The sequence below is a fragment of the Rhinopithecus bieti genome, unplaced genomic scaffold, assembly GCF_001698545.2.
Source record: "Rhinopithecus bieti isolate Rb0 unplaced genomic scaffold, ASM169854v2 scaffold_26426, whole genome shotgun sequence".
NCBI classification, from domain to species: domain Eukaryota; kingdom Metazoa; phylum Chordata; class Mammalia; order Primates; family Cercopithecidae; genus Rhinopithecus; species Rhinopithecus bieti.
This window is the reverse complement of record NW_016811945.1, coordinates 1,202,641-1,228,094: the sequence shown is the minus strand read 5'-3', so window position 1 is coordinate 1,228,094 and position 25,454 is coordinate 1,202,641. Positions and strand designations below refer to the sequence as shown.

At 53.0% G+C, this 25,454-nt stretch overlaps 1 protein-coding gene, 1 long non-coding RNA gene and 1 pseudogene across 2 annotated transcripts; 2 read left to right on the top strand and 1 right to left on the bottom strand.

Moving 5' to 3' along the window:
- Positions 1-7,240: 7,240 nt before the first annotated feature.
- Positions 7,241-7,628, bottom strand: LOC108544330 (iron-sulfur cluster assembly 1 homolog, mitochondrial pseudogene; annotated as a pseudogene).
- A 5,146-nt stretch (positions 7,629-12,774) lies between these two features.
- CHAC1 (ChaC glutathione specific gamma-glutamylcyclotransferase 1) lies at positions 12,775-15,864 on the top strand. The gene is made up of 3 exons (XM_017895454.1): positions 12,775-13,168; positions 13,576-13,611; positions 14,731-15,864. The coding sequence occupies exons 1-3, from the start codon at positions 12,812-12,814 to the stop codon at positions 15,130-15,132; spliced, it is 795 nt and encodes a 264-aa protein (XP_017750943.1). The 5' UTR covers positions 12,775-12,811; the 3' UTR covers positions 15,133-15,864.
- A 3,737-nt stretch (positions 15,865-19,601) lies between these two features.
- On the top strand, positions 19,602-23,599 carry LOC108544355 (uncharacterized). The gene is made up of 3 exons (XR_001889811.1): positions 19,602-21,813; positions 22,169-22,241; positions 22,800-23,599. It is a non-coding gene; the product is annotated as an uncharacterized LOC108544355 (long non-coding RNA).
- Positions 23,600-25,454: the final 1,855 nt, after the last annotated feature.

The window sequence follows — 25,454 nt, the reverse complement described above, 5'->3', positions numbered from 1 at the left end:
AGGGAGGGGTTGTGCAGAGGGAGAAATGACTTTATTCTGCTTGCTCAGCCAGGGTCCCCTCTCCGGCCTCACGGACAGGGTCAGCCTGGTCAGGAGGTTGGGAAAAAAGGACAGTGGCTCTCACCTCCCCCATCCCAGGCTAGAAAAGGCCACCAGACTAAACCAAGGTGGTGTGGATGCTCCATCTCTTGACTAGGACCCACAGAGCTCTCCGTAGGTCCCCTCGCCGCAGCTCTCCCAGCCTCTCCTCATGGGTCCACAGGATCAGCAGCCCCAGCCCTCCGCCCCACGTGGCCTGCTGCATTCCGGGAAAGGGGTGGAAGTGATTCACTGGGGGAACTGTGACTGTCCCTTCCTCGGGCGGGGATGCGCCTGCGAGGTTCCAGTGGCCTTCCCTGGGCGGCTGCGCCGTCCCTCGCGCCTAGGGCACCCCGAGTCCTGCGCTGCGGCGGAAGGGGCAGGTGCGCCTGCCCGCCTGGGTCAGCCCTCCACCTGCCGCCGCCGCGCCCCGCAGCTCCCGCGGCTCCCCACCCCCCGCGCTCTTTGTTACAGCCCGACTTCCTGTTTGCGGCAGCCGACCCGGCTCACTTCCCGGGCCGGGAAGCCGCCGAAGGCCGCGAGCTTCTCGGAGGCTCCCCCGCCCGCTCGGCTCCGCCTCCTGCCTCCCCAATCTCTCCCGGGCCTGGGAGCCCGCGCCGGGCCGCGGCCGCGGGAAGCGGAGCCGCCGGCGGGCTGGCAGGCAGGCGGGCGGGACTGCGAGGGCGCTGCTTCCTGGCACTAGAGGGCGCTGCGCGCCCGTCGGGGCTGCGGGCGGGAGGGACCGTCGACCCGGGGAGGCTCTCTGGGGCCCCCCTTCTCCGTCCGGGGCCGATGAGACTAAGGCGGCAGGGGGTGGCCAGACGCCCGAGCTCCCTCCGGGCTCCGAGCCCCTAAGCTGAACGGGTAACCTGGGGAGAACTCAGTGCCGGGCTTTCCCCCAAATATTCTCACAGTGTCCAGGGCAGCAGGCCCTTTCCCCTGGCCCCGCCATCGCAGCAGCCAGCCCCCCTCGCAACCCCACAGGCCTCCGGCCATCCTGGTCCAGAGACATCCTCAAGGGAAGGGAATGGCGTCGAGCAGGGCCGGTCACCGGTCTGAGTTACAAGGCTGGAGCTCCCTTCCAGCGCCACCCCTCATTACCGGGTGCTCTGGGACAAGTCCATCTACTTCATTCCTTCAACACTGATTAGCACTGGAAGCAGGACTTGCTGTCTGCCCAGGGCCGCTAACCATCTAGCTGCTTATCCTTAACCTCTCTGCGGGTAATGCCTGTTAGGCGTTACTAGGGGGTAAGTTGTGAGCAGTGTTGTAACCTCTGCTGGTGGGTTCATCCTCCTCAAGCATCTCTAAGTGAGCCACTTTCTGGAGCTCCCCCTCCCCCGGCCCTCATCAGCAGGGTGGGACCTAGGGAGGTTGGGGTCTGGCAGGATAGTCCCAGTGTTGGCAGCGGCCAGTCCGTGGGGGTCTGCAGCAACCTCAGTTCTTGCCTCCTCAGAAGAAAGAATTCCACCGACGGGCATAAGGCAGAAGGAGAGACTGAGGCAAATTTTAGAGCAGGAGTGAAAGTGTATTACAAAGTATTAGAGTAGGAACAAAAGGAAGTAAAGTACACTTGGAAGAGGGTCAAGTTGGCGACTTGAGAGATTCAAGTGCGCGTTTGACCTCTGACTTGGGGTTTTCTATGTTGGCGTGCTTCAGGAGCCTTGCATCCCTTCTCTCTGACTTTTCCCTGAAGATGGGCGGTCCGCATGCCCGAGGCCTGCCAGCTCGTGGGAGGGATTGCGTGTGCAGTGTGCTTACTGGATTGTGCACATGCTCACTTGAAGCATTTTTCCCTCACTACTCGAGCATTCCTAGAGGAAGCTCAGATACCAGTTGAGCTCCGCCATTTTGCCTCCTAGTGTACTGGCTTGAGCCCACTTGCCCTACTCCTGAGATCTTATTGGGAAGCTGCTGATCAGTTTCAGGTATTTCTCTCTATTGAGAGACCGCCTTTCCCTGGTGCGGGCTGCAACAATTGTTGTTTTAGAGAGACAGGGTAACAGCCACCTGACCATCACCTGATGGTTGCCTGAGATTCCTGGTGGGGGTGGAGGGTCCTCTCCTGTGCTGCTCATGCCTGTCTACCTACTGACACCAGCAGTAGCCCTAGGACCAAGTAAAGCAGCTGAGATCACAGGTTTCTGTCACCATCACTTCCGTGTGCCCCTGCCTTCCAGGAGCATCACTAATCGAGGTCAACCTCCTCTGATGTAGGTAGGGGTAGAAGGGAGGCCCTTGCTGTGGGAAGGGGCAGCAGGACCCCCAGGTCCTCAAGAGTCACCTTCCCTTTGGAGATCTGCCACAAGTGACTTTTACCACCCTTCCCTGGCCTCTGGGGGCATGGTGCCCCTTAACACTCTGGTCAAGAGTGGGCTCAACTTATTTCCTTCATCCCCAAAGTTTCTCTGAGGCCAGGGCACAGGGCCCAAGAATCCAAGTGAGTCTATAGCCTGACCTCATGATGGTAACTAGCATCACAGGAATCCAGATTTAGCGACAGGTCGGCTCTGGCCCAGAAGCACCCTGTCTCATGGCACCCCCTGTAGGGCAGAGCCACAGCCCTGCCAGGCATGGCTAGCCTGTCTGTCTTTAGTGACCCCTCCTCCTGGTGGGGCTTGGGGTTTTGCACATCGGCACTGGCCATTTGACTTGTTGGAGGATTGCTGTCCCTTTCCCACAGTGGCAGGTGTTGGGGCAAGGCTCATGGTACTAAGCCCAGTCTGTTCAGTTTCACTCCTCTACCAGCAACTCCCTTCCTCAACGCTTCCTATTCTGTCTCTGGTAGAAGAGATCTGAAAGGTCCTGGACATTCTCCATTCTATTAGCAGTGGGCCCTGGGGAAGAAGGAATCCCAGCTGCTCTCCTTCATTGAAAGGGCTTCACTGCCTTGGCTCCCTGTGGGCCACAGAATCTATAGCACCAGCCAGGCCCCTTGTGAGCACCCTGACTTCTCCACATGGCTGGTTTTCTGAGCCTTCTCTTCTACAGCCAGGTCCCACCACAACACAGCATTTCCATGAGATCTGAGGCTCACCCCAACCCTGTGGATCTCCTCTCTTTGCAGCCCTGGCACCCCACTGAAATGTTCCGCACTACAGCTTCTCCTCAGCCCTGCAACTGGTTGCTTCCTGTCCCCACAAATTGTACTTTTCTCTCTCCTTGGAATTGGGAGCACCACCCACCAGTCCTCTATTGGAACCCCAGCTTCTTTCCTTCCAGGTAGATGAGGACTGAACTCTGGATAACTGGAACACCAGCCACCCCACAGGTGCCGGGTCAGCCGGACCTCTCCACCTCCTTGGAGGCTAGAAAATGGGCAGGAAGCCAGGTTTTTCCACCATCCCAGGCACCCTTTTGCCAGGATATGAGTGAATCTCTACAGTCCCTGCTTTCGTGGACCAAGGGCCAAGCAGCCTTCCCCCCGTGGCCATGGGTTTGGCTGGCAAGCCCTGCAGAACAGCTGCCTGGGACTGTCTCTCCCTCTTCTGAGGTGGACTGTATGCAGGGATCCTCTACTTCATCTGCCCCTCCTTTGGCCAGAATGTCGGTGGGACCTAGGTCCTCTTTGCATAAGACCTGAAGACCTGCGGACACGCCTTTCAGAGGTCTGTGGGAGGTTATGGTTCCTCATAGATGCTGGATTATTTACTAATTTATTTATGTTAGCACCTTCACTCCATATGCATACACAGAAAATCTCTCTTGGCTCAAGCAACTGTTTGTTCTGTCAATAGGATGTTTATTCCACTAATAGTGTGCTTGGGTGAGACCATTACCCATTCTGTCTTTTAGAAACATGCCGTGGCCGGGAATGATGGCTCACACCTATAATCCCAGCACTTTGGGAGGCCAAAGCAGGTGGATCGCTTGAGCCCAGGAGTTCAAGACCAGCCTGGGGAACATGGGGAGACCCCGTCTCTACAAAAATGCAAAACAATTAGCCGGGTGTTGTGGGATGCACCTGTAGTCCCAGCTACTCAGTAGGCTGAGGTGAGAGGAGTGCTTGAGCCTGGGTGGCGGAGGCTGCAGTGAGCTGAGATTGTGCCATTGCACTCCAGCCTGGGTGACAGAGCTAGATCCTGTCTCAAAAACAAACAAAAAATTAGCTGGGCATGGTGGTGCATACCTGCAGGTCTCAGCCACTTGGGAGGCTGAAGTGGGAGGATCGGTTGAACCCAGGAGGTCAAGGCACAGTGAGCCATGATCATGCCACTACACTCCGACCTGGGGGACAGAGTGAGACCCTGTCTCGAACAAACAAAAAACATGGCCAGTGCAGTGGCTCACACCTGTAATCCCATCACTTTGGGAGGCCAAGGTGGACGGATCGCTTGAACTCAGGAGTTTGAGACCAGCCTGGGAAACATGACAAAACAACAACAACAGCAAAAAATTAGCTGGACGGTGGCAGGTGCCTGTAGTCCCAGCTACTCAGAAGCCTGAGATGGGAGAATCACTTGAGCCTGGGAGGTCGAGGCTGCAGTGAGCCGAGATTGAGACACTTCACTTGCCTGGATGACACAGCGAGACCCTGTCTCAAAAAAAACACCCCACATTCCTTTGGCACCCTACTTGCTAGAACAGTCTGTGAATTGCATGGCAAGGATGGAGAGTGAGATAGCTGGAGATGTCCTCTACTGATCCTAAAATGCTTACCTTGATCACTTCCTCCTGACCCACTTCATTCTTCTGCACTATTTCAGAATGAGAGGTTCACTATGGCTCTGCCCTGGATGAAATGGGAAGTGAAATTGTCTGAAGTAAAGACAATATGAAGTCAACATTTATTGAGTGTTTCTGTGTGACAGGTACTGCCTATGGTATTCTTTCTTTCAATCCTTTTCAGGCCCTGCAAGGTCAATGCTATTACTTATTCCCTCTTTACAGTTGAGAAAACCAAGAACTAAAGACACCATGCCTAGCGTCACTCAGCTGGTACATGGTGGAACTGAGCTCAAATATGAGCAAGCTGAACTTAGAGGCAGTGTCTGGGAAGGCTTTTCTTTTCTTCTTCTTTTTCTTTTATTTTTTATGATCACAGGCCACATTTTTAAAACTGACAACTGAATCTCTACATACATACAGTTTTGCCCACATTATAAGTGGCTCAACAATTATATTAATGATGCAAACTCATGAAAGTTTACATAAAACTGCTGCTCTAGGTTTCGGTGCATTTTCTCTCTCTCTCTCTCTCTTTTTTTTTTTTTGAGATGGAGTTTCGCTCTGCCGCCCAGGCTGGAGTGCAATGGCATGATCTCGGCTCACTGCAACTTCCGCCTCCCAGGTTCAAGTGATTCTCCTGCCTCAGCCTCCTGAGTAGCTAGCTGGGATTACAGGTGCCTGCCACCATGCCCAGCTAATTTTTGTATTTTTAGTAGAGACAGGATTTCAATATATTGGCCAGCCTAGTCTCAAACTCCTGACCTCAGGTGATCGGCCTGCCTTGGCCTCCCAAAGTGCTGAGATTACAGGTGTGAGCCACCACATCCAGCGGTTTTGGTGCATTTTTGTGCCAGCTACTTCAGTAGGTAAAACAAACATAATGAACTCAGCTACTTGAATCCATGAGAACCAGCTTTCAAAAAAAGCACGTGGAAAGTGTATGCATAGTAGGGTTTTACGAAAAGGCCCCATATTCTCTTTCACAATTAGGACCACATTCCAAAAGCATAATTTTAGGTTGCTACAGTGTCTTCTCTGCTACAAATCATTGTTTCAAAGGTTAAAGAAACAAGAGGGTAACTCACATAAAAGTGTTTTAAAATATTTTTCCTATTCAAAATAAAATAAAAATATATGATCTCCATAAAATTTTACTTATATGTATATGTATATGTGTGTATATATACATATGTGTGTGCACGTGTGTGTGTATTATATAAATTATATATTATTTATTTATTTATTTTGAGATGGAGTCTCACTCTGTTGTCCAGGCTGGAGTGCAGTAGAGTGATCTCAGCTCATTGCAGTCTGCAGCTCCCGGGTTCAAGCGATTCTTGTGCCTCAGCCTCTTCAGTAGCTGGGATTACAGGTGTGTGCCACCACACCTAGCTAATTTTGTTTTTTTGTATTTTAGTAGAGACAGAGTTTCACCATGTTGGCCAGGCTAGTCTCAAACTCCTGGCCTCAAGTGATCCACCTGCCTCGGCCTCCCAAAGTGCTGGGATGACAGGTGTGAGCCACCGCGCCCAGCTGATCTCCATAAAATTATAAAGAGATTATATCAAAATGTTGACCAGACAAGCCAGACCATTTGCCTTCACTGATTGCCTTGGAGGGCAGAGCACATGTGTCATCTACAAGGAAGGGCAGATGGGGGTAGAGTTCCCACTCTCCCCACGCCTGTGGAGTAGGGGCGGACAGGAGCCCTTTGGCTTCCCTGGGGTTTTGCTTCCTTGTGTACAGAATTGAGGGAGGTAGGCTAGATGGCTTTTAAGAGACCCCTCAACTAAAAGTCAGCTTGAGATCCCATCTTTGAGCAGACATATAGGGGTGGCAAAATAAATGGATTAAAAAACAGATGGATGAAGTCTTTCTCACCTTTTGATACCATCACTCAGAAGTATTCTGTACTATAGTTCAAGGAAATCTTTGCCCGGTACTATTATAGGGTACGCAATGGGGCATCTGACGATGACATTTTTTATAAAAAAGAAAAAACAACAAAAAGCAAGTTTTGATAAAAATGTAAACAGGCTATGCTAAGTTTGGGTGGAAAAACAATGCACCACCGTGTTACTACCAGCAGTCAGGACGTCCTGTCTCTGAATTGTTGGAGCCCCCAGTCTGGTTGGGAGAAATGCCGAGGGAGGTGCATGTTCAGGCCATCCAACAGAGACCTGATGAGTGCACACCGCTCAGGATATGGAGAAACAGGGGCCCAGGAAGACAACTTTAATGAAACTGGTTCTAAAACAAAGGATGCAAGAGAGTCAAATGATCCAAAGAGAGTCATGGCTTCTCATTTTCTGTCCCTTACAGAGACTATAAATATCATTTCTTCTGGAATCTAATACATTTCCAAAATGCATCACTTATATTTTCCTCACGAGGCAGGCACACATTAAGCATGTGACAGTCATATGAATTATTTGTGAGCCCCAGGGCTTCCAGGAGCTTTCCTGGAGCTTATGGTCAGAGGCGTCCTGAGATTTCAAATAGTAAAGCTTTCTCCATGGCCACATGTTCCTTTGATGTTTGGGTTATTGAACACAAACTCACTGGATAATTTGTCTTCAGCATAGACTATTTCTGTTCCTAAAAGTGTTAGTTGTGCTTTCTTTTTGATTAACACCCTGACTCCATCTTGAATAACTTCTTCATTGAAATCTCCTTTGTCTTCGTTTATTCTAGAATATAAGAAAGGTCATTACAGGCCCTGGTTCAGACACCAACTTTTACACCTAATGCTCAGGCTTATCTTGAAGAAGTTATTTTATCTTGTTTACTGCAGAAGGTGTCAGACTGCGGGTGGCCCTCGTGGGCTGCAGCTTCCTGTTGCTCACAGCCCGGACAGTCCTCCGGACTAAGGAAGCCAACATCTTTGTCATCCGGGTACCCAGGTGCTTCAGGCCTGAGCTCGGCAGCCTCAGCCTCTTTCTTTGGACATAGCAGGCCCATTGATGCCACCAGCTCTGGCACACGGTGCACTCAGGCCTCTGGGAAGGTTTTTCATCCTTCAGGAATTAGTAGCATTATAAGGCAACTTCATCCTTTGGCGTATAAATTAGCATCATTCCCTAGCTCCTAAAACAGCCTTCCCTTGTTTCAGATAAACATGCTGACTAACACCAGGAGGTGATGCCAATCTCTGGTAAGAGAAGAGAGAAGGAACAGATCCTCAGGAGATAAGAAGTAGCCACCCGGAGGGGAACAATAAGGAAATGGTTAATTTGGGAAAGATCTAAAAAAAAGGAAACCACCACGTGCACATCACGTGCACATCACGTGCGACTCTGCAACGTGGAGGTGATGCCTGGGCCCATAGCCTCTCATGAGCTGGCACCTCTGTGGGCATGACATCAGCAGCCCCCTCCTGGGGGGCGTTAGAAGGAAAGACGGGAAGGGTTTGCTGTTGAAGTTACAGAGAGGAACCAGCTAAGCGAGTGGTTTGCTGCCTGGGAGTGTCCCACTGGGAGGAAAAGAGACAGATGTTGCTAGCAAGAATAAGCAAGGAATGGGGACAGGCAAGACATGTTCCCAGGAAGGTGTTGCAGATCCCCTGGGCCAACTTCTGTAGAGATTCCTATTTTGAGGGTCGAGGTTGAACTTGTGTTATGTGGGACATGGGATATAGCCCTGATCTTTTCCAAGCAACAGCCTCACTTATTCTACCTATATTTGTGGCGAATCTTCCACGTGCCTGGCTTGTGTTGGTTCTCTTGGGCCTTCAGTGATGAACCATGCTCTCGGGAAGCGCTCAGGTGAGTGACAGGCAGTAAGCAAATGATTCCCAGCCAGGAGGCTCTGGAGCTGGCCCAGCTGCCTTCAGACCCAGGCTCCACTACTTTCTGCTACGTCACCAACAGGGCTTACCTAGCTTTCCTGCATGCTCATCTGTGAAATGATATTTACCTCACAAAATAGTGAAGAAATGTGTAATTAGAATGGATGATGTAAAGGCGTTTAGCAATTGCCTGGCACATGGTATGCACGTAATAAATGAGTGTTTCTGTTGTAAGCACGAGTTGGAAGGGGCAGATCAGTAAACTGCAGTGGCGTAAAGTGTTGTGGCAGCACAGAGGACGGAATGTCTGACTCTGCCAGGAGCAAGATCAGGTTATTGAGGACATTGCCAAATGAGTTATGAAACACTGTGACTTTGGTCAGGGTGGGAGGAGGTCTGAGAACAGGCATCATGAGAATGTTCCCTAAATGTTTCGGGTATGCTATCCATCCCTCCCCCACCAGAAAACCACTAATGACTCTATAAAAGTAACTTTTTTTTTTTTTTTTTTTTAGACAGGATCTTGCTCTGTTGCCCAGGTTGGAGAGCAGTGGCACAATCATGGCTCACTGCAGCCTCGACCTCCTGGGCTCAATCAGCCCTCCTGCCTCAGCCTCCTGAGTAGCTGGGACGACAGGTGTATGTCGCTAAGCCGGGCTAATTTTTAAAAATTTTTTGTAGAGATGAGGTTTCATTATGTTTTCCAGGTTGGTCTCAAACTCCAGAGCTCAAGCGATCTTCCTGCTTGGCCTCCCAATGTGCTGGGATTATAGGTGTGAACCACCACGCCCAGCAAAAATTAACTTACTATTATTTAAACATTACTTTCTATACAACTTGGAAAACAAAGGAGAGAATTGCTCACAATCCCAACACACTAGTATTTGCTGCCTCCCTATCTTTATTGTTACTGTTTTTAACAATAGTACATGTGAAAATTTATATTTTGCATTTTTGCCTTAATATGCAATCATACACATTTTTACTACATTGTTTGTTTTTTTCCCGAGACGAAGTCTTGCTCTGTTGCCCAGGCTGGACTGCAATGGTGCAATCTTGGCTCACTGCAACCTCCACCTCCTGAGTTGAAGCAATTCTCCTGCCTCAGCCTCCCAAGTAACTGGGATTTCAGGCACCCACCACCATGCCCGGCTAATTTTTTTTTGTATTTTTAGTAGGGACGGGGTTTCACCGTGTTGCCCAGGCTGGTCTCGAACTCCTGAGCTCAGGCAATCTGCCCACCTTGGCCTCCCACAGTGTTAAGATTACAGGCGTGAACCACTGCACCCGGCCGGACATACATAATTGTTTCTAATGTCTGCACAAATTCAATGGACTATATCATATTTATGTAACTAATTATTGCTGGGTATTTAGGTTGTTTTCTTTGTGTGTGTGTGTGTGTGTGTGTGTGTGTGTGTGCATGTGCATTTTTCTGTCATGTGAATGGTAAATTGACATAATTTCCTTAAACATTTAGTTAATTTTGGATATTTAAGTAGTTTTTTTTTTTTTTTTTTCGAGGGGGGGTTTCGCTCTGTCGCCCGGGCTGGAGTGCAGTGGCCGGATCTCAGCTCACTGCAAGCTCCGCCTCCCGGGTTTACGCCATTCTCCTGCCTCAGCCTCCCGAGTAGCTGGGACTACAGGCGCCCGCCACCTCGCCCGGCTAGTTTTTTGTATTTTTAGTAGAGACGGGGTTTCACCGTGTTAGCCAGGATGGTCTCGATCTCCTGACCTCGTGATCTGCCCGTCTCGGCCTCCCAAAGTGCTGGGATTACAGACTTGAGCCACCGCGCCCGGCTAAGTAGTTTTTTCTTTTGTTTTTGCTATAATAAGTAATGGCCAGGAGTGGTGGCTCATGTCTGTAATCCCAGCACTTTGGGAGGCCGAGGTGGGCAGATCACAGCCAGGAGTTTGAGATCAGCCTGGCCAATATGGCGAAACCCCGTGTCTACTAAAAATACAAAAATTACCCGGGCATGGTGGCAGCTACCTGTAGTCCCAGGTACTCAGGAGGCTGAGGCAGGAGAATCGCTTGAACCTGGGAAGCGGAGGTTGCAGTGAGCTGAGATTGTGCCACTGCACTCCAGCCTGGGCAACAGAGAGAGACTCTGCCTCAAAAAAAAAAAAAAAAAAAAAAAAAAGTAACAATGCATTGAAAATATTCAGGCATATGGCTTTTCCCGTATTTTGAATAATTTCCTGAAGGAGTATTGGGTCAAAGGGCAGGGATATTTTATGATTCTTGATTTGTATCACCAAGCTGCTTTCTCAAAGGGTTGTTTGTGCCAATTCAGATACTTCAACAGTGTGTGGATACCAGTTTCCCACTTCCCGGCCTACAACCCACAGCTGGTGAATGGAGAAGAGGACATTCTTCTAAGAAGCTACCAACAAAGGAGGTGCTCACATGAACTAAAGGCGACAGGATAGAAGAGAAGAGGGAGAGTGAATGTGGGGAATGGAGAGAAAGCGAAAAAGAAAGGAATAACCAGAAAGGACCATGTGCCCATATATATATATATAATGTTTTTTTTTTTTTTTTTCCTGGTTGGAAAAGTAATTCATGCTCCTCGTAAAAATCCAGACTTTTGGCAGGGCGCAGTGGCTCACACCTGTTATCCCAGCATTTTGGGAGGCCAAGGCGGGTGGATCACGAGGTCAGGAGATCGAGACCATCCTGGGTAACACGGTGAAACCCCATCTCTACTAAAAATACAAAAAATTAGCTGGGCATGTTGGCGGGCGCCTGTAGTCCCAGCTACTCAGGAGGCTGAGGCAGGAGAATGGTGTGAACCGGAGAGGCAGAGCTTGCAGTGAGCCGAGATTGGGCCACTGCACTCCAGCCTGGGCAACAGAGTGAGACTCCATCTCAAAGGAAAAAAAAAAATCTAGACTTTTTCATTAATGTTTAAGTTTGATACTGAAAGTCCTCCTCTGGTGCCAGCCTCTGCTAACAGTTTAGGTATATTCTTCCAGATTATTTCTTACACAAATACTGTTTGTTTTAAAGAAATAGCTTCGTACTATACACACTGCTGTGCAACTTTTCCACTTATGTCTGCGACACCTTGGGAATGAATATGTGAAGTGTGCAGATCACGTTTAGTTTAAATATTGAATTAGAGTCGAACGAGAAGCCATGTTGCACATTTCCCCTGCCAGCCATCTCTTGGCCAGTTTGGACAGAAGGCCTTCAGCTGCCTGTTTCCCTTTTACAGTCAGCGACATCCCCAGAGGGCAGTCCCTTGCTGCTGCTTAGGGGGTCAACCCCAGTCGGCCTGTGGACTCGGCTGGGAGGCCAGAAGCCAAGGACGAAGACCAGTAGCTGGCCATAGCCTTGTGGGGACCTCACTGGGCCCTCCTTGCCCGCTGCTCCTGGGACCTTGTGCCTAAGGATTAATCATTGCTGCAAAATCTCACGTCCAGGAAGAACTAAACCCATCGCCTTGGGGGCAAGACTAGCTTGGCTTTTGCATCTTTATACCCTTTGTAGCCCAAGTGACTGCCGGCCGATCCAAGCGCTCTAACAGGCTCTTCCTCGAGCCTACCTGGGCTCAAGGGGTCCCACGCCTGGTCAGGGGCGTAGCCCTCACGTGAGGTCTGTAAATTTCAGGCGCCTGGCCTACCTAACTCAGTCCCGCAGTCTCTGCAGAACCCCCTGCCGCCCCCACGGCCCAGTTTCTCCGTTTGCTCACACTGGCCAACGGCGTGAGGCACCTGAGTGGAATGTGGACGGTGCCTCCGACAGCTTTCCCGCAGTGCATGATCTCAGGAGGGGCCCCAGAGACGGAAGTTTACGACGCCCAGAGCGCTCCTTCTGGACGTGCCCTGGACTCGACTTGGGACTGAGTCTGTGCCACCTAGGCTGGCAGGGACTCGGCCAGGTGCACGAGCGGCAAGGCTGGGCAGACACCGCCTGGGACTCGCTCGCCGTACCTCCAAGGGGCCCAGGCCATGAGGGGGCGGCTGGGGAGACTCCCGGTGCCCGCCCTGTGCCCGGTGGGTTCCCCCTGCCCGCCGCCTGACGCAATCCGAGGCGCCCTTGCTGCATGACGGCGCTAGAGAAACCTCCCCTGTCGTTGCATCACTCCTGCCAGGTTTGCCACAGAGGTGGAGCCGAACCAATCAGCGGGCGCGCTGGGCCCGGGGCGGGGTTAAGTGAGAAGCACAATCCGAAGTTGATTGGCCAAAAGGGGATTTGCCCCGCCCCAATCACCGCGGCAGCTGGCCGTGGTGGGCGTGGTCTCCCGGCAAGAGGGTTTAAAGGGCGCCTCCATGGGGGGCGCTCAGCTGGAGCGACCGAGCGGTGCCAGGCCAGGTGTGTGCGTCCGTCGGTCTTTCCGTGCCCACGCCGGAGACCAGCCCCGGAGGCCGCCTGGGCCTATCCCTGTGCCCGGCACCATGAAGCAGGAGTCTGCAGCCTCGAACACCCCGCCCGCCTCACAGTCCTCTACACCGTCCGCTCAGTTCCCCCGAAACGACGGCGACCCTCAAGCTCTGTGGATTTTCGGGTACGGCTCCCTGGTATGGAGGCCCGATTTCGCCTACAGCGACAGCCGTGTGGGCTTCGTGCGCGGTTACAGCCGCCGTTTCTGGCAGGGAGACACCTTCCATCGGGGCAGCGACAAGATGGTGAGCATCCATCCGTGCCCAGGGGAGTGAGGGGGTTGGGGGCGGGATACTGGGCACCAGTGCCCTGGAATGTCCGGGGCTTTCTGGCCAATAGAAAGAAATGTGTAAACCTGTGTCTGGGGTTTGTGGCTTATTTAAATGTATGTGTCCAGTGCATCACTGTGATGGCAGGAGTCTGTGAACCTGTGGATCCCTGTGTTGATCACCAGTTGGGACCACTGACATCTGTCTTACTGTTTCTCCTGCATCCGTGCATCACTCCCCCACCTTCCCCTGCATGAATGGGAATCTGAGCGTGCAGAGCGGGGCACTCTGAGGCCAGGCCAGCGGGATTGATAAAGGTTTCCTTGCTGATGGCAGAGCTGATTTCTAACTTGTCTGTTGCAAAATCTTTCTTCCCTCCCTAGCCTGGCCGTGTGGTGACGCTCCTTGAAGATCATGAGGTAAGTGCCTGAATCATGAAGGGGACCCTGGCCCAGGGTGAAGGGGGATGGCAGGTAGAGCTCATAGGCTCTTGGCTGCAGGCTAGTTCTGTTTTATGCTTCTCTGGCAGAGTAGAAATGTGTTCTAGCTCAGTGCTTCTCACCAAATCACATGAGGATCTTGTTAGAATGCAGATCTTAGTTCAGTAGCATGACAGTGGGTCCTGGGACACAGCATTCCTAACAAGCTTACAGGCGATGCCACCACATCCTGGACCACACTTTGAGGAGGAATCCTGTCTTCCCTGCTACTAGACCACTTTGTCAACTGTTTTTTGTTGTTATTGTTGTTGTTTTGTTTTGTTTGTCTGTTTTTGAGACAGAGTCTCGCTCTGTTGCCCAGGCTGGAGTGCAGTGATGTGATCTTGGCTCACTGCAACCTCTGCCTTTCAGGTTCAAACGATTCTCCCACTTCAGCCTCCTGAGTAGCCGGGATTACAGGCATGCACCACCACACTCAGCTAGTTTTTGTATTTTTAGTAGAGACAGAGTTTCACCATATTGGCCAGACTGGTCTGGAACTCCTGACCTCAAGTGATCTGCCCGCCTCAGCCTCCCAAAGTGCTGGGATTACAGGCGTGAGCTACTGCATCTGGCCTCAACTATTTCTTTTTTTTCTTCTTCTTCTTTTCTTTTTAAGACAGAGTCTTGCCCTTGTCACCCAGGCTGAAGTCACTGCAACCTCCACCTCCTGGGTTCAAATGATTCTACTGCCTCACTCTCCCAAGTAGCTGGGATTACAGGTGTGCACCACCATGCCTGGCTAATTTTTGTATTTTTAGTAGAGATGGGGTTTCACCATGTTGGCCAGGCTAGTCTCGACCACCTGACCTGAAGTGATCCACCTGCCTTGGCCTCCCAAAGTGTTGGGATTATAAACATGAGCCACCACACCTGGCCTTTCAACTGTTCTTAAGAAAGAGGGAACAATGGTTTGAGGTACTGCCACCAGATGGCTCATCAGCCTACCACAGCCTCCCTTAGAGAGCACAGTCCTGGGTGGGGGTGGCATGCTAGCATAGGAGAGGGAGCAGCAAGGAGCTGTCATAACTGACCTTGGGTGTCCTTATTTCTTCCCAGGGCTGCACTTGGGGCGTGGCATACCAGGTGCAAGGGGAGCAGGTAAGCGAGGCCCTGAAGTACCTAAATGTGCGAGAGGCAGTACTTGGTGGCTACGATACCAAGGAGGTCACCTTCTATCCCCAAGATTCTCCTGACCAACCACTGAAGGCATTGGCCTATGTGGCCACCCCGCAGAACCCTGGCTACCTGGGCCCTGCGCCTGAAGAGGCCATCGCCACGCAGATCCTGGCCTGCCGGGGCTTTTCCGGCCACAACCTTGAATACTTGCTGCGTCTGGCAGACTTCATGCAGCTCTGTGGGCCTCAGGCACAGGATGAGCACCTGGCAGCCATCGTGGACGCTGTGGGCACCATGTTGCCCTGCTTCTGCCCCACTGAGCAGGCTCTGGCACTGGTGTGAGGGGCTGAGCCCCTGCGGGGAGTGCCCATGTGGACATCAAGGCCAGACACCCCCTCCAGTGCACAAGACAGACTTACGACCACTTGAGCCCACTGAGCAGACATGGTAGGTGGCTGGAGGCTTCTCTTTCTCAGCCCCTGCCTATCTGCCAGCCTCCAGCTCTCCTGCTTTAAACTTACTACTTGAAACTTTATTTATTGCACCATGTTGGTGTGGTGGGCAGGCGGAGGGCCTGCCCTGGACACAGGGGGCCCTGCTGAGCAGTGGCCCCATCCTGGAACTTGACTAGATTCCCCCAAGTGCTGCTGCTAACCCCATACCACCCAGGCCTCCACCTCCCCAGGGAGTCTCCAAGAGCCTCGATCCTCTGCTCACTCAGCCCAGCCATCCATAGCCCTGGGAATTCCACCTGCCAAGGATCCCAGCAGGCTGGACGGGGATAGTAGGGCATGAAGAGAAGGAGCTCTGCAAGGACTGAGGCCCCGGCCAGCCCTTCTCCTCCACTGGTTCCCCAGGGCAGAGCTGGAGCTGATGCCTGGACACAGCTGCTGAGCCTGGCCTGGGCCTCTTACTCATTTGGTGGTTTCCCTGTCCCTCTGTCTGTCTATCTACTTGTCTGGGCCACTCCTGCCTGTGTGTTGGTCTATTCCTGGGAAGCTCATCACTACTGGCCCTGACACCTTCCCAGTCTGTCCCATACTGTTATGCATAAAACTATCTCTTTATCTGTGCTGGGCTGGAATGCGGTTCTTTCTCAGGTGGGGGTTTGGGGCAAGCAAGGTGGTGATGCCCTGGAAGGCTCCTAAGAAGGGAAAGGGCTCCATCTTCCTCTCCTTCCCTCTCTCCCAGGGAGGGGCAGCTGGGCAGGCAGAATTAGCAGGTGACATCACTCTCATGGGTACAGTTCATGCCTTACACATGCAAATAGTGCCCCCTGAGTTGTGCAGAATTCAGCTCATGCTCTACTTGGCAGCGCTGTGAGCAGTGTCCTTGCCACCGACCTGGACTCTGTCTCATCCTGCCCAGCTGCCCCAAGGAGGCTGGCAGGCTTGGAGCTCAGACCAGCTCTTCCTCCAGCTGCAGGGCCAGCGGCTGCCTCTTCCTAACAGCTGGGCAGGTCCCTAACAGAACCCTGGGGTCCTGCCAAAGGAGCCTGTAGGTTAGGGTAGGGTGATGACAACTTCTAAGGCAAGGCTGACGGCAGGGACCTGTAGCCTGGAGGACCTGGTGTCTCTTTTGCTTTCAGAGCCTGAGTGCTCACTGTTGCCTCCGGGATGTGGTGTTGCCTGTGCCTTCCCCATTACCATCCCCTGCCCCGGCTCACCCACACTGGACTGTGGGCCCCAAGTTTACCCTCTGCCTGTCCCCAGATGTTCTTGTCTAGCTCTTGGGGACAGATCACAGCTCCGGGATCTCAGCCTGGTCCTGAGCTTCTCATCAGGAGTGGCCTCTTAGTGCTACTCAACCGCTGGACTTGAAGAATGGGGCAGAGCCAAAATGACAGGGTTTAGCAGCAGAAGAGCTTGAGGTCAAGGGCTGGGCATGGTGGCTCATGCCTGTAATCCCAGCACTTTGGGAGGTCAAGGTGGGAGAATCACTTGAGCCCAGGAATTTGAGACCAGCCTGGACAACATAGTGAGACCCCATCTCTATAAAAAGTACAAAGGAAATTTAAAAAAAAAAGTGTCTTGAGAGTCCAACCGAGCCTCCTCCTCATTGCCCAGTCACCTCAGGAAAAGCCTTCAGCCCTCTGGGCATGAGTTCAGTCTCTGTGAGGGGACGATGCTGTGGGATGATGCGTGGGGCAGGCTGGGTAGTATGTGTAGCTGCTGTTCTTGCGGCCGGTGTCCTGGATTGGTCTGGGTGTCCCTGGCAGGGTCAACTCCGATCAAATTGTGCAGCCGTTGTGACTGGGGAGGTGCCATGCCTGGGCCGTGTGCTCCTGTCTTGGCGGCGTTGTGTCTTGGCCATTGATAGGAAGAGTGTGGAGTCCAGCCAGGTTCTTCTGGGAGCCTGGTGAGGGCAACACAAAAGGAGGAGGCAGCAGGTGGCAGGGAGCCCTGGACAGCTGCCTCCTGCGCTTCCTGGGCCTCTTGCCAGCTAGCCAGAGCAGAGCCCTGCTCTACCCTGGGAGTTGATGGTGGGGAGGGCTGCTTGCCAGCTGCACGTAGGGGGCTAGCATCCATCAAGCCGTTCAATCAGCAAGTATTTCCTTAAGCTCCCACTGTGTACCATGCACCATTCCAGGCACTGGGGATACAGCGGTAAAGAACTCCTCCTCCTCGAGGAACTTGGAGTCTAGAAACTGATGGTGACCATTCAGCGTGGAATAGGAGGAGAAGAGGGCCTTGAGCACCCAGAAAGGGCTTCTGACTTGAGCAGGGAGGTCAGGGAAGGCCTTCTTGGCTTTCTCGGAGTGGGAACCTGAGAAGGGGCGTCTGAGGAACAGAGAGTAAGGGAACAGCACGTGCCTGAGGGGAGGCAAGCTCAGACCAGCGGGAACAGAGTGGCTCGGACAGGAAACATGAGCCAGACAGGTGGCAGGACTGCCGGCCTGGTGATCTGTGCTGTACCATGCTGCGGGGTCGCATTCCTCCTGGGCCAGTGGGGGCCTCTGGTGGATTCTGAGCAGGGCAGAGATGTGCTTAAGAGAGAACACTGGCTGAAGTCAGATTGGAGGAGAGAGGCCAGAGGGAGGTGAAGGGTGCCCAAGCCGAGGCATGCCAATGGGAATGGACAGGGGAGGGATTGCAGAATCGTTTAGGGGTGAGGTTGACAGCATTTGGTGGCTGGTTCGATAAGCAGAGTGAAGGGAGGGTAGAGACAGTAGGGCTGGGGCTCCTGGGGCAGTGGCAGATCTGGAAAAGTTTGGGGGAAATAGCCTTGCGTTTAAGTTAGGGGTGCCTGTGCGGGGAGGAGGGACTTCCACGGGGATGTTCAGGGCAGCTGGATATATTGGTGTGGGAGTCAGGAGAGAAAGCTGGGCTGGAGTTAGAAACTTGGGAACCATACATGTAGAGACAGGGCTTAAACCTCTGGTAGCGGGAGGAGAGAACAGGGCCAGGCCAGGCCCTGAGGACCCCAGCCCCGGTGGTCTGAGCAAAGCAAGAAGAGGTGTCAGGAACAAGTGCTGGAGAGGTAGGCGGAGAACCAGGAAAAGGCAGTGTGCAGAGAGCCAGGGTGGAAGGTGTCTCTAGGAGGCGCACGACGTGGTCAGACTGCCAAGATGTCAAGGGAAAGGAGGACGGAAGAGTGTCCACTGGATGAAATGCCAGGGGGGTCCCTTGTGGCTTCAGTGAGAGCAATTTCAGGAACAGTATGGGAAGCCACAAGGCAGGGCTGAGGAGCCAGTGGGAGGGGAAGCAGCTTTCAGGAAACATGGTTGCTAAGAAGAGAGAGAAACAGGGATAACTGAGGAAATGGTAGGCGCGGGGGTCTCAGGACCCCTTCACAAATGAAAAATTGTGGAGGACCCCAAGAGCTTTTGTTTATGTGGGAGATAGTTATTAACATTTACTGTAGGAGTGTGGTTGCTCACGCCTGTAATCCCAGCACTTTGGGAGGCCAAAGGCAGGGAGATCACTCGAGGTCAGGAGTTCAAGATCAGCCTGGACAACATGGTGAAACCCCGTCTCTACTAAAAAATACAAAAGTTAGCCAGGGGTGGTGGTGGGCACCTGTAGTACCAGCTACTTGGGAGGCTGAGGCAGAGGAATCACTTGAACCTGGGAGGCGGAGGTTGCAGTGAGCCAAGATCATGCCACTGCACTCCAGCCTGGGCAACAGAGCGAGACTCCATCTAACAAAAAAAAAAAAAAAAAAGTTTTCTGATTGTTTCTTTTCCTCTTTAGTTGGGAGAGACTTGAGCAGGGTGATGTTTGGGTGCCCGACCTTAGGCCGCAGCATTAGGGAATTTCAGAGTTAGCAGGGGCTACAGAATCATCCCATCCGTGCCTCTAGGGCATCCTCCTGGAGAGCCAGGAGTCGCTGGGAAGGATCAGCCAATTCATTGCTTTTTATTGAATCTACAACAGCCCAGGCCCCTTGGCCTCCCACTGCTGTGGGCAGCAGATAAACACAACCACTCTCACACCTGGCCTGGGAAGGGTAATGGGAGCTCAGGGATGGGCAAGGCTGGCTGGCTCTGGGGGCTTCAGAGAAGCAGTAGAAATCCAGCAGGTAAGGCCGGGCGCGGTGGCTCAAGCCTGTAATCCCAGCACTTTGGGAGGCCGAGACGGGCGGATCACGAGGTCAGGAGATCGAGACCATCCTGGCGAACATGGTGAAACCCCGTCTCTACTAAAATACAAAACTAGCTGGGCGAGGTGGCAGGCGCCTGTAGTCCCAGCTACTCGGGAGGCTGAGGCAGGAGAATGGCGTAAACCCGGGAGGCGGAGCTTGCAGTGAGCTGAGATCCAGCCACTGCACTCCAGTCCGGGCGACAGAGCAAGACTCCGCCTCAAAAAAAAAAAAAAAAGAAAAGAGATCCAGCAGGTAGAAGGGGCGTTCCGGCTGGCTGATGCTCTGGGGCACTGGGGAGGAGGCAGGAAGCTGCTCTGGGGTCCCGATGGTAGAGGAAGTGTTAGACATTCTCTTGTAGAGAAGTTGACTTCTGTCGTGATGTTTGTGTTTTTTTCACGTTTTCCTTTCCACCGAAGGGTCTCTTGTTTGTTTTGTTCTTTTTCTTTGTTTTGTCTGCTTTAAGGTAGACTAGTGTGTTGTTCAGGCCCAGAGGCTTGTGCTTGTAGCCAGAGAAAGATGGGTTGCCGTGCACAAGACGTGGTGGGAGGCTGCTGAAGTGTTCCAGGCAGGTGCTGGCGAGGCCTGGAGGAAAGGCAGGAGCTGGGACGGTGGTGGATCTGCCTCCTGGCAGCCCGCTGGAAATTGAAGCAAGCAGGATGGAGGAGATTGGGGATCACAGGATTTTGCCAAGAGGGTGGGGTCTCTCATCAGCAGGGGACAGGGACCGTGCAGGAGGATGTGGCCTTCGTGTACGTTTCTAGGGCTGGTGAGGGTCTCTCCAGATTGTCCCCCACTGGGCTACAGGAAGGACCGCATTCCTCTGGGGGCTGTCATGCCCTCGAAGAAGGAAATGTTAGTTGGAGAAGCAGAAGGTGTGGGAAGAAGGACCACAAATGGGTGAGACTCCCCCGTTCCCCAGGCCTGGATGTGAAGAGGTATCGGATGCTCCAGGGCCAAGGCTAGGAGAGGGCAGGCAGTGATCACAGGGCGTGTCCCAGATGGCTGGAGTGTGAGCAGAGGGCCCTGCTGCTCGGTGAGGGTAGGGCGACCGTGGACCCCAGCATGGCCAGGTCAGCCCTAGTTTATTCTGTTGTTCTGCAGTAATTGTGACTTTGACTCTCAAAAGTGTCCCAGTTTGGACACTAAATTACATGGTGGCTGTAGAGAACTGGGACACAGCAGGGTCACTTTATTAATGGAGCTGGTGGCTGTCAGACGGGCTTGGCCAAAGCCTGCAGGAGCCTGTCCTCTACCCTTCACCGCCAGCCCAGCGACTGGTGCCCCACTCAGGGCACAAAGCCCGGGGTGGCGGCCAGGGAGGACCACTGTCCTCTATCCTTCCTCTTGCTGTCTGTGGAGAGTCCCCTGCAGGCCTGTCCTTCCTCCTCAGCTCGCCCTGGCCTCACCCTTGCCCCAGGCATTTCCTTGGGCATGAGGAGAGCTCGACACACCCTGAAGGTTCAACCAGGTCCTCAGCCTTTCCTGGTGGCACCATCTTTCCCCCAGGGAACTCAATTTTCCGTACCCCCGCCCCGCCCCCCAGCCCTAGCTGAAACTTCCTGCCTCTCCTCCCTGCCTGGGACTGCGCTACACCCTCCTGGCTCTCACCCCCGTGCCTCTGTTCCTCTGCCTGGCACTGCTGTCCCCATTTTGGCTCCATCCTGGGTCCTGCCCCTCGCCAGGCCTCTGCCTGGACCATCCGCTCCCCAGAAAGCTTCAGCCCTGGGGTGCCCATGCCCACAAGCCCACCCCAGCCCTGACGCCTCCCAGCCGAGCCAGGAACCTGGGTCTGGGCTCCCTCCTCAACCCTCAAAAGTTCTGCCCATCTCACCTGCCCTGAGAATTTGCGGTACCTGCCCTACTTCCACCACTCTCACCCTACTCTTTCCAAATGCATCTACCATCCTGTTCTGTGCCCTGTATATTCATTTTCCACATAATTTAAAATGCAGGTCTGGCCAGGCCCCCTCCACACGGACAACCTGGGTCCTGCTCTTCCCAGACCCCAGCCACCTGTGACCCCTCCTGCCTCATGCTACCTGTGGCCACTCAGCCTTTGCTCCTGCTGCTGTCCCGACTGAGATGTCCTAACCACCTTGCCCACCCTCTCTCACCCCTCAGCACCTGCCCTGGCTTCACGCTGCCACCTCCCAGCCACCTGGTACCCTCCACAGCGCCGCCCCTGCCGCTTCTGCCCAGATCTGTTCTGTGCCCAGCACGTGTTATTGGCTTGATCTACTTGCAGGTCTGTCCCCACTAACTCGAACAGCCCTGAGGGCAGGAACGGTTACCCCAGCATAGAGCACAGTTCCGGAGCCCCAGGAGAAGCTCAGAGGACCTGTGGGAAATGTGGTTCCTACAGGCAATGACTTCCTGAATGCAACGTCACATGTCACCTTGGAGGCAAAGACCCCATAAAAACCTTAATCATATTCAAGGGTAAGTGCCAGCTTGCCTCCCCAGGCGATTATTCCACCTGAAGGTTTATGTGCAAGGTGCAGGAATGTGGGGCTGGAAGCCACATGGGCAAGGGCAGACCAGCCAGGCATGGCGGCCCTGGCGGGTGCCTGATTGCGACAGCGCAGACCACGCTGCTGGCCCCCACCTCCATCTTGGCTGGGTTCGTTTCTTTCTTCCTTGATCTGTCTGTGAGAGGCCAGGGCCCCAAATGCATACCAGGGGAAGGGGCTGCCTCTTGCTAGCTCCCCCACCTGGGATGCTAAGCTAGAGGGGCATTTGCGTCTTTCATGGAGTGGCGTCCCCACACCCACCATCTCTCTCCCTGTCCCGACAGGAAAGGAGCTTGGCTTTTCCTGGGCACAGCCTAATGGTGTTGGTGACCGGGGTAGGAAGGTCCTGGGACTCGGGTGAGTAATGTACCCACCTGCGGCTTCCCCCAGCCAGTCATGTCCAGCCAGGCACAGCCTCTCATGGGGCCCAGTCATGTCCTGTGCCAGGCAAAGAGGGTGGCAGGAGAAGGGGAGGGGCTCTGGCAGGAGGGACAGGGAGTCCATGGGTGGTGAAAGCTGATGACAAGCTGTTCACATGGGATGCCTTCCATAGAAGCAGGCCCGTGCCTATGGGGTTTCCAGAGGGAGACCCGGTTCCTTCTCACAGGCCACCTGCAGCCATACAGTGTGATGTGCACTGACAGATGGGGGCTGGTGGGGCAGAAACCTGGGACATCCCTGCCACAGGCAGGGACCTTCTCACCTTGGGGCTTGTACCCTCCTGCATTTCCTCATCCTAAAAATCTCATCCCTACCAGCTCTAGCCTAGCTAATTTGTCACTCAGGCTCCAGGGCTCAGCTGAGATGTCACCTCCTCTAGGAAGCTTTCCCTGAACCTTCCCTACCCCTGACCATCTAGGTCTGGCTTTGGGGCCCTGCCATGCATCTCTGCCACCCGTGCTGTTTCTCTTGCAGTTTCTATTGCACCATGTCCTTGTCGATTCCTCTTCATTCTGTGAGCCCAAGAGGGCAGGGACCAACGTCCTCATGTATCCCAGCAGAGCCTGCACACAGGAGGTACCTCGGTCATGTTGGTTGACTGAAAGCCCTGTCAGCGAGCAAGAGGCAGGCAGTGATGAGGGGACCTCAGAGGGGTGCTCTGGACTGTTACCTCAGAAGAGGAACTATGCAGAGTGGGGCGGGCTGGCTGGGGATGCAGCCAAGGGAGGAGGCTGACCTCCCATGGCCACCCCGCCCCTCCACATGCACCAGGGCTTGCCCCCGGGTCAGGGCACTGGACTGCTGTTTCAATGCAAAGAAAGAGTCCTGGCCGGGGAGTCTGGAGGTTCCAGTCTCTGTTTTCAGCAGTGTGTTTTAGTCAAGGCACTTTTACTCTCTCTGGACTTCTGTCTCCTCAAATGCAAAATGAAGAGCTGGACCGGAAACTTGTTCCATCCAGTTCCAATATCTCCTCTTTTGCACGAAGGACGTGGGCTTGGAGTCAGAGGAACTGGGTTCAAGAGCTGGAGTTCCATTTACCAGATGTAAGTCCTTGGCCAGGTTACTTAATCTCCCAAAGCTGCAATTTTCTCACCTGTAGAGCAGGACCGACAACCATTAGCTACCTCTCAGATTCTTGGGATTAGATATGCTTTCGGGTGAAAACGCTCCATACACTTTAAGGCACTATGCGACTGTTGGTTATTATTGTGGTTATTTTTTCTTTTCTATTTATTTATTTATTTATTTATTGTTTACTTAGCAACAAGGTCTCCCTATGTTGCCTAGGCTAGCCTCAAAATCCTGGGCTCAAATGATCCTCCCGTCTTGGCCTTCCAAAATACTGGGTTTAGAGGCAGGAGCCACCCACCCAGCCTAGTTATTATTGCTCTTGATAGCATTATTTTTCACCAATACCTAATTAGTTATTTGATGATCTCTCATCTCACTAGAGTTAAGCTCCAGGAAGGCAGGAGCTGGCATGTTCCTGTTTTTTTTGTTTTTGTTTTTGTTTTGGTTTTTTTTTTTTTTTGAGACAGAGTCTCTCTCTGTTGCCCAGGCTGGAGTGCAGTGACACAACCTCGGCTCGCTGCAAGCTCCGCCTCCCGGGTTCAAGCGATTCTTCTGCCTCAGCCTCCCAAGCAGCTGGGATTGCAGGTGCCGCCACCACGCCCGGCTACTTTTTGTATTTGTAGTAGAGACGGGGTTTCACCACATTGGCCAGGCTGATCTCGAACTCCTGGCTTCAGGTGATCTGCCCGCCTCAGCCTCCCAAAGTGCTGGGATGACAGGTGTGAGCCATTGCACCTGGCCTCCTGTTGTATTACAGGTGTGAGCCACCGCGCCTGGCCTCCTGTTGTATTCTTGGAGGCCAGCTCGAAGCCTGGCTTATCTTATGTCCTTGAAAGAATTTTGCTCAATAAATAAATAAATAAATGACTAAATGAGTTGAATGGAATGAATGAATACACGAATGAATGAACTCTATTTACTTAGCAGGGCAAATAAGGGAGCAGAAATGCCTCCTGGGCCGCCCAGGCTGTGCTGCGTTGGTAGAGGCAGGAGGGAAAGAGGGAAAAAAGCAACTAAGGGCAGCGAGACAAGGCCACTTCCCAATCCTGCCTGGGCGAGGCGCCTTGCAGGGGCCCCTGCGTCTGAGCCCTCTCTCTGGTCATGCTCTCCTCTGCTTTTCACACCCCCTGCCAGGTCAGCCAGCTGAGCAGGGGGCGGAGGAAGGAGGGCTGGCTGCAGCCAGGCCATTCTGGTTTGTTTACCAACAGCACAATCCTCCTGGGCCATGACACAGTCAGCAGCATCTGACCCAGTTAAATATATCTCCTCTACCGGCCTGGACCACACAGCCAGCCCCTGCAGGACACGTAGACCAGGGACCACCCGCTCATCCTTCTGGCTTGGCGCTGGGCCTCCTCCTGACCCCAGAGCCCTGTGTCCCCAGGGAGCAAATGGCCGATCCGGGTCTGAAATAAACTGCAGTCTCTAGTTAAACTCATGTAGATAGTTTCATCTTGGACAGAATCGGAGGATTTAAGGGGGGAAAACTCTATTTGTCCAGCAGTAAACAATAACATGGCTCATCTCCCTTGGACGGCATATTTGCAGTCATTATGAATGTTTATGAAGAGTATCTGCTAATGTTAAGAAACATTTTAGTCTCTTTACATAACTCTCTATTAATGTTATTACTCGTGGCTGGGCGCAGTGGCTCAAGCCTGTAATCCCAGCACTTTGGGAGGCCGAGATGGGCGGATCACAAGGTCAGGAGATCGAGACCATCCTGGCTAACACAGTGAAACCTCATCTTTACTAAAACACAAAAAATTAGCCGGGTGTGGTGGCGGGCGCCTGTAGTCCCAGCTACTTGGGAGGCTGAGGCAGGAGAATGGCCTAAACCCAGGAGGCGGAGCTTGCAGTGAGCTGAGATCTGGCCACTGCACTCTAGCCTGGGCGACAGAGCGAGACTCCGTCTCAAAAAAAAAAAAAAAAAATGTTATTACTCTAGTGTTAAGTGGTACAAAAAGCATACAAAATTAGATACATAACGTGAGTATAATCCTGTTTTTTAAAAAGCATATAAATATGTCTGGAAGGAATCTCAAGAAACTGTCAACA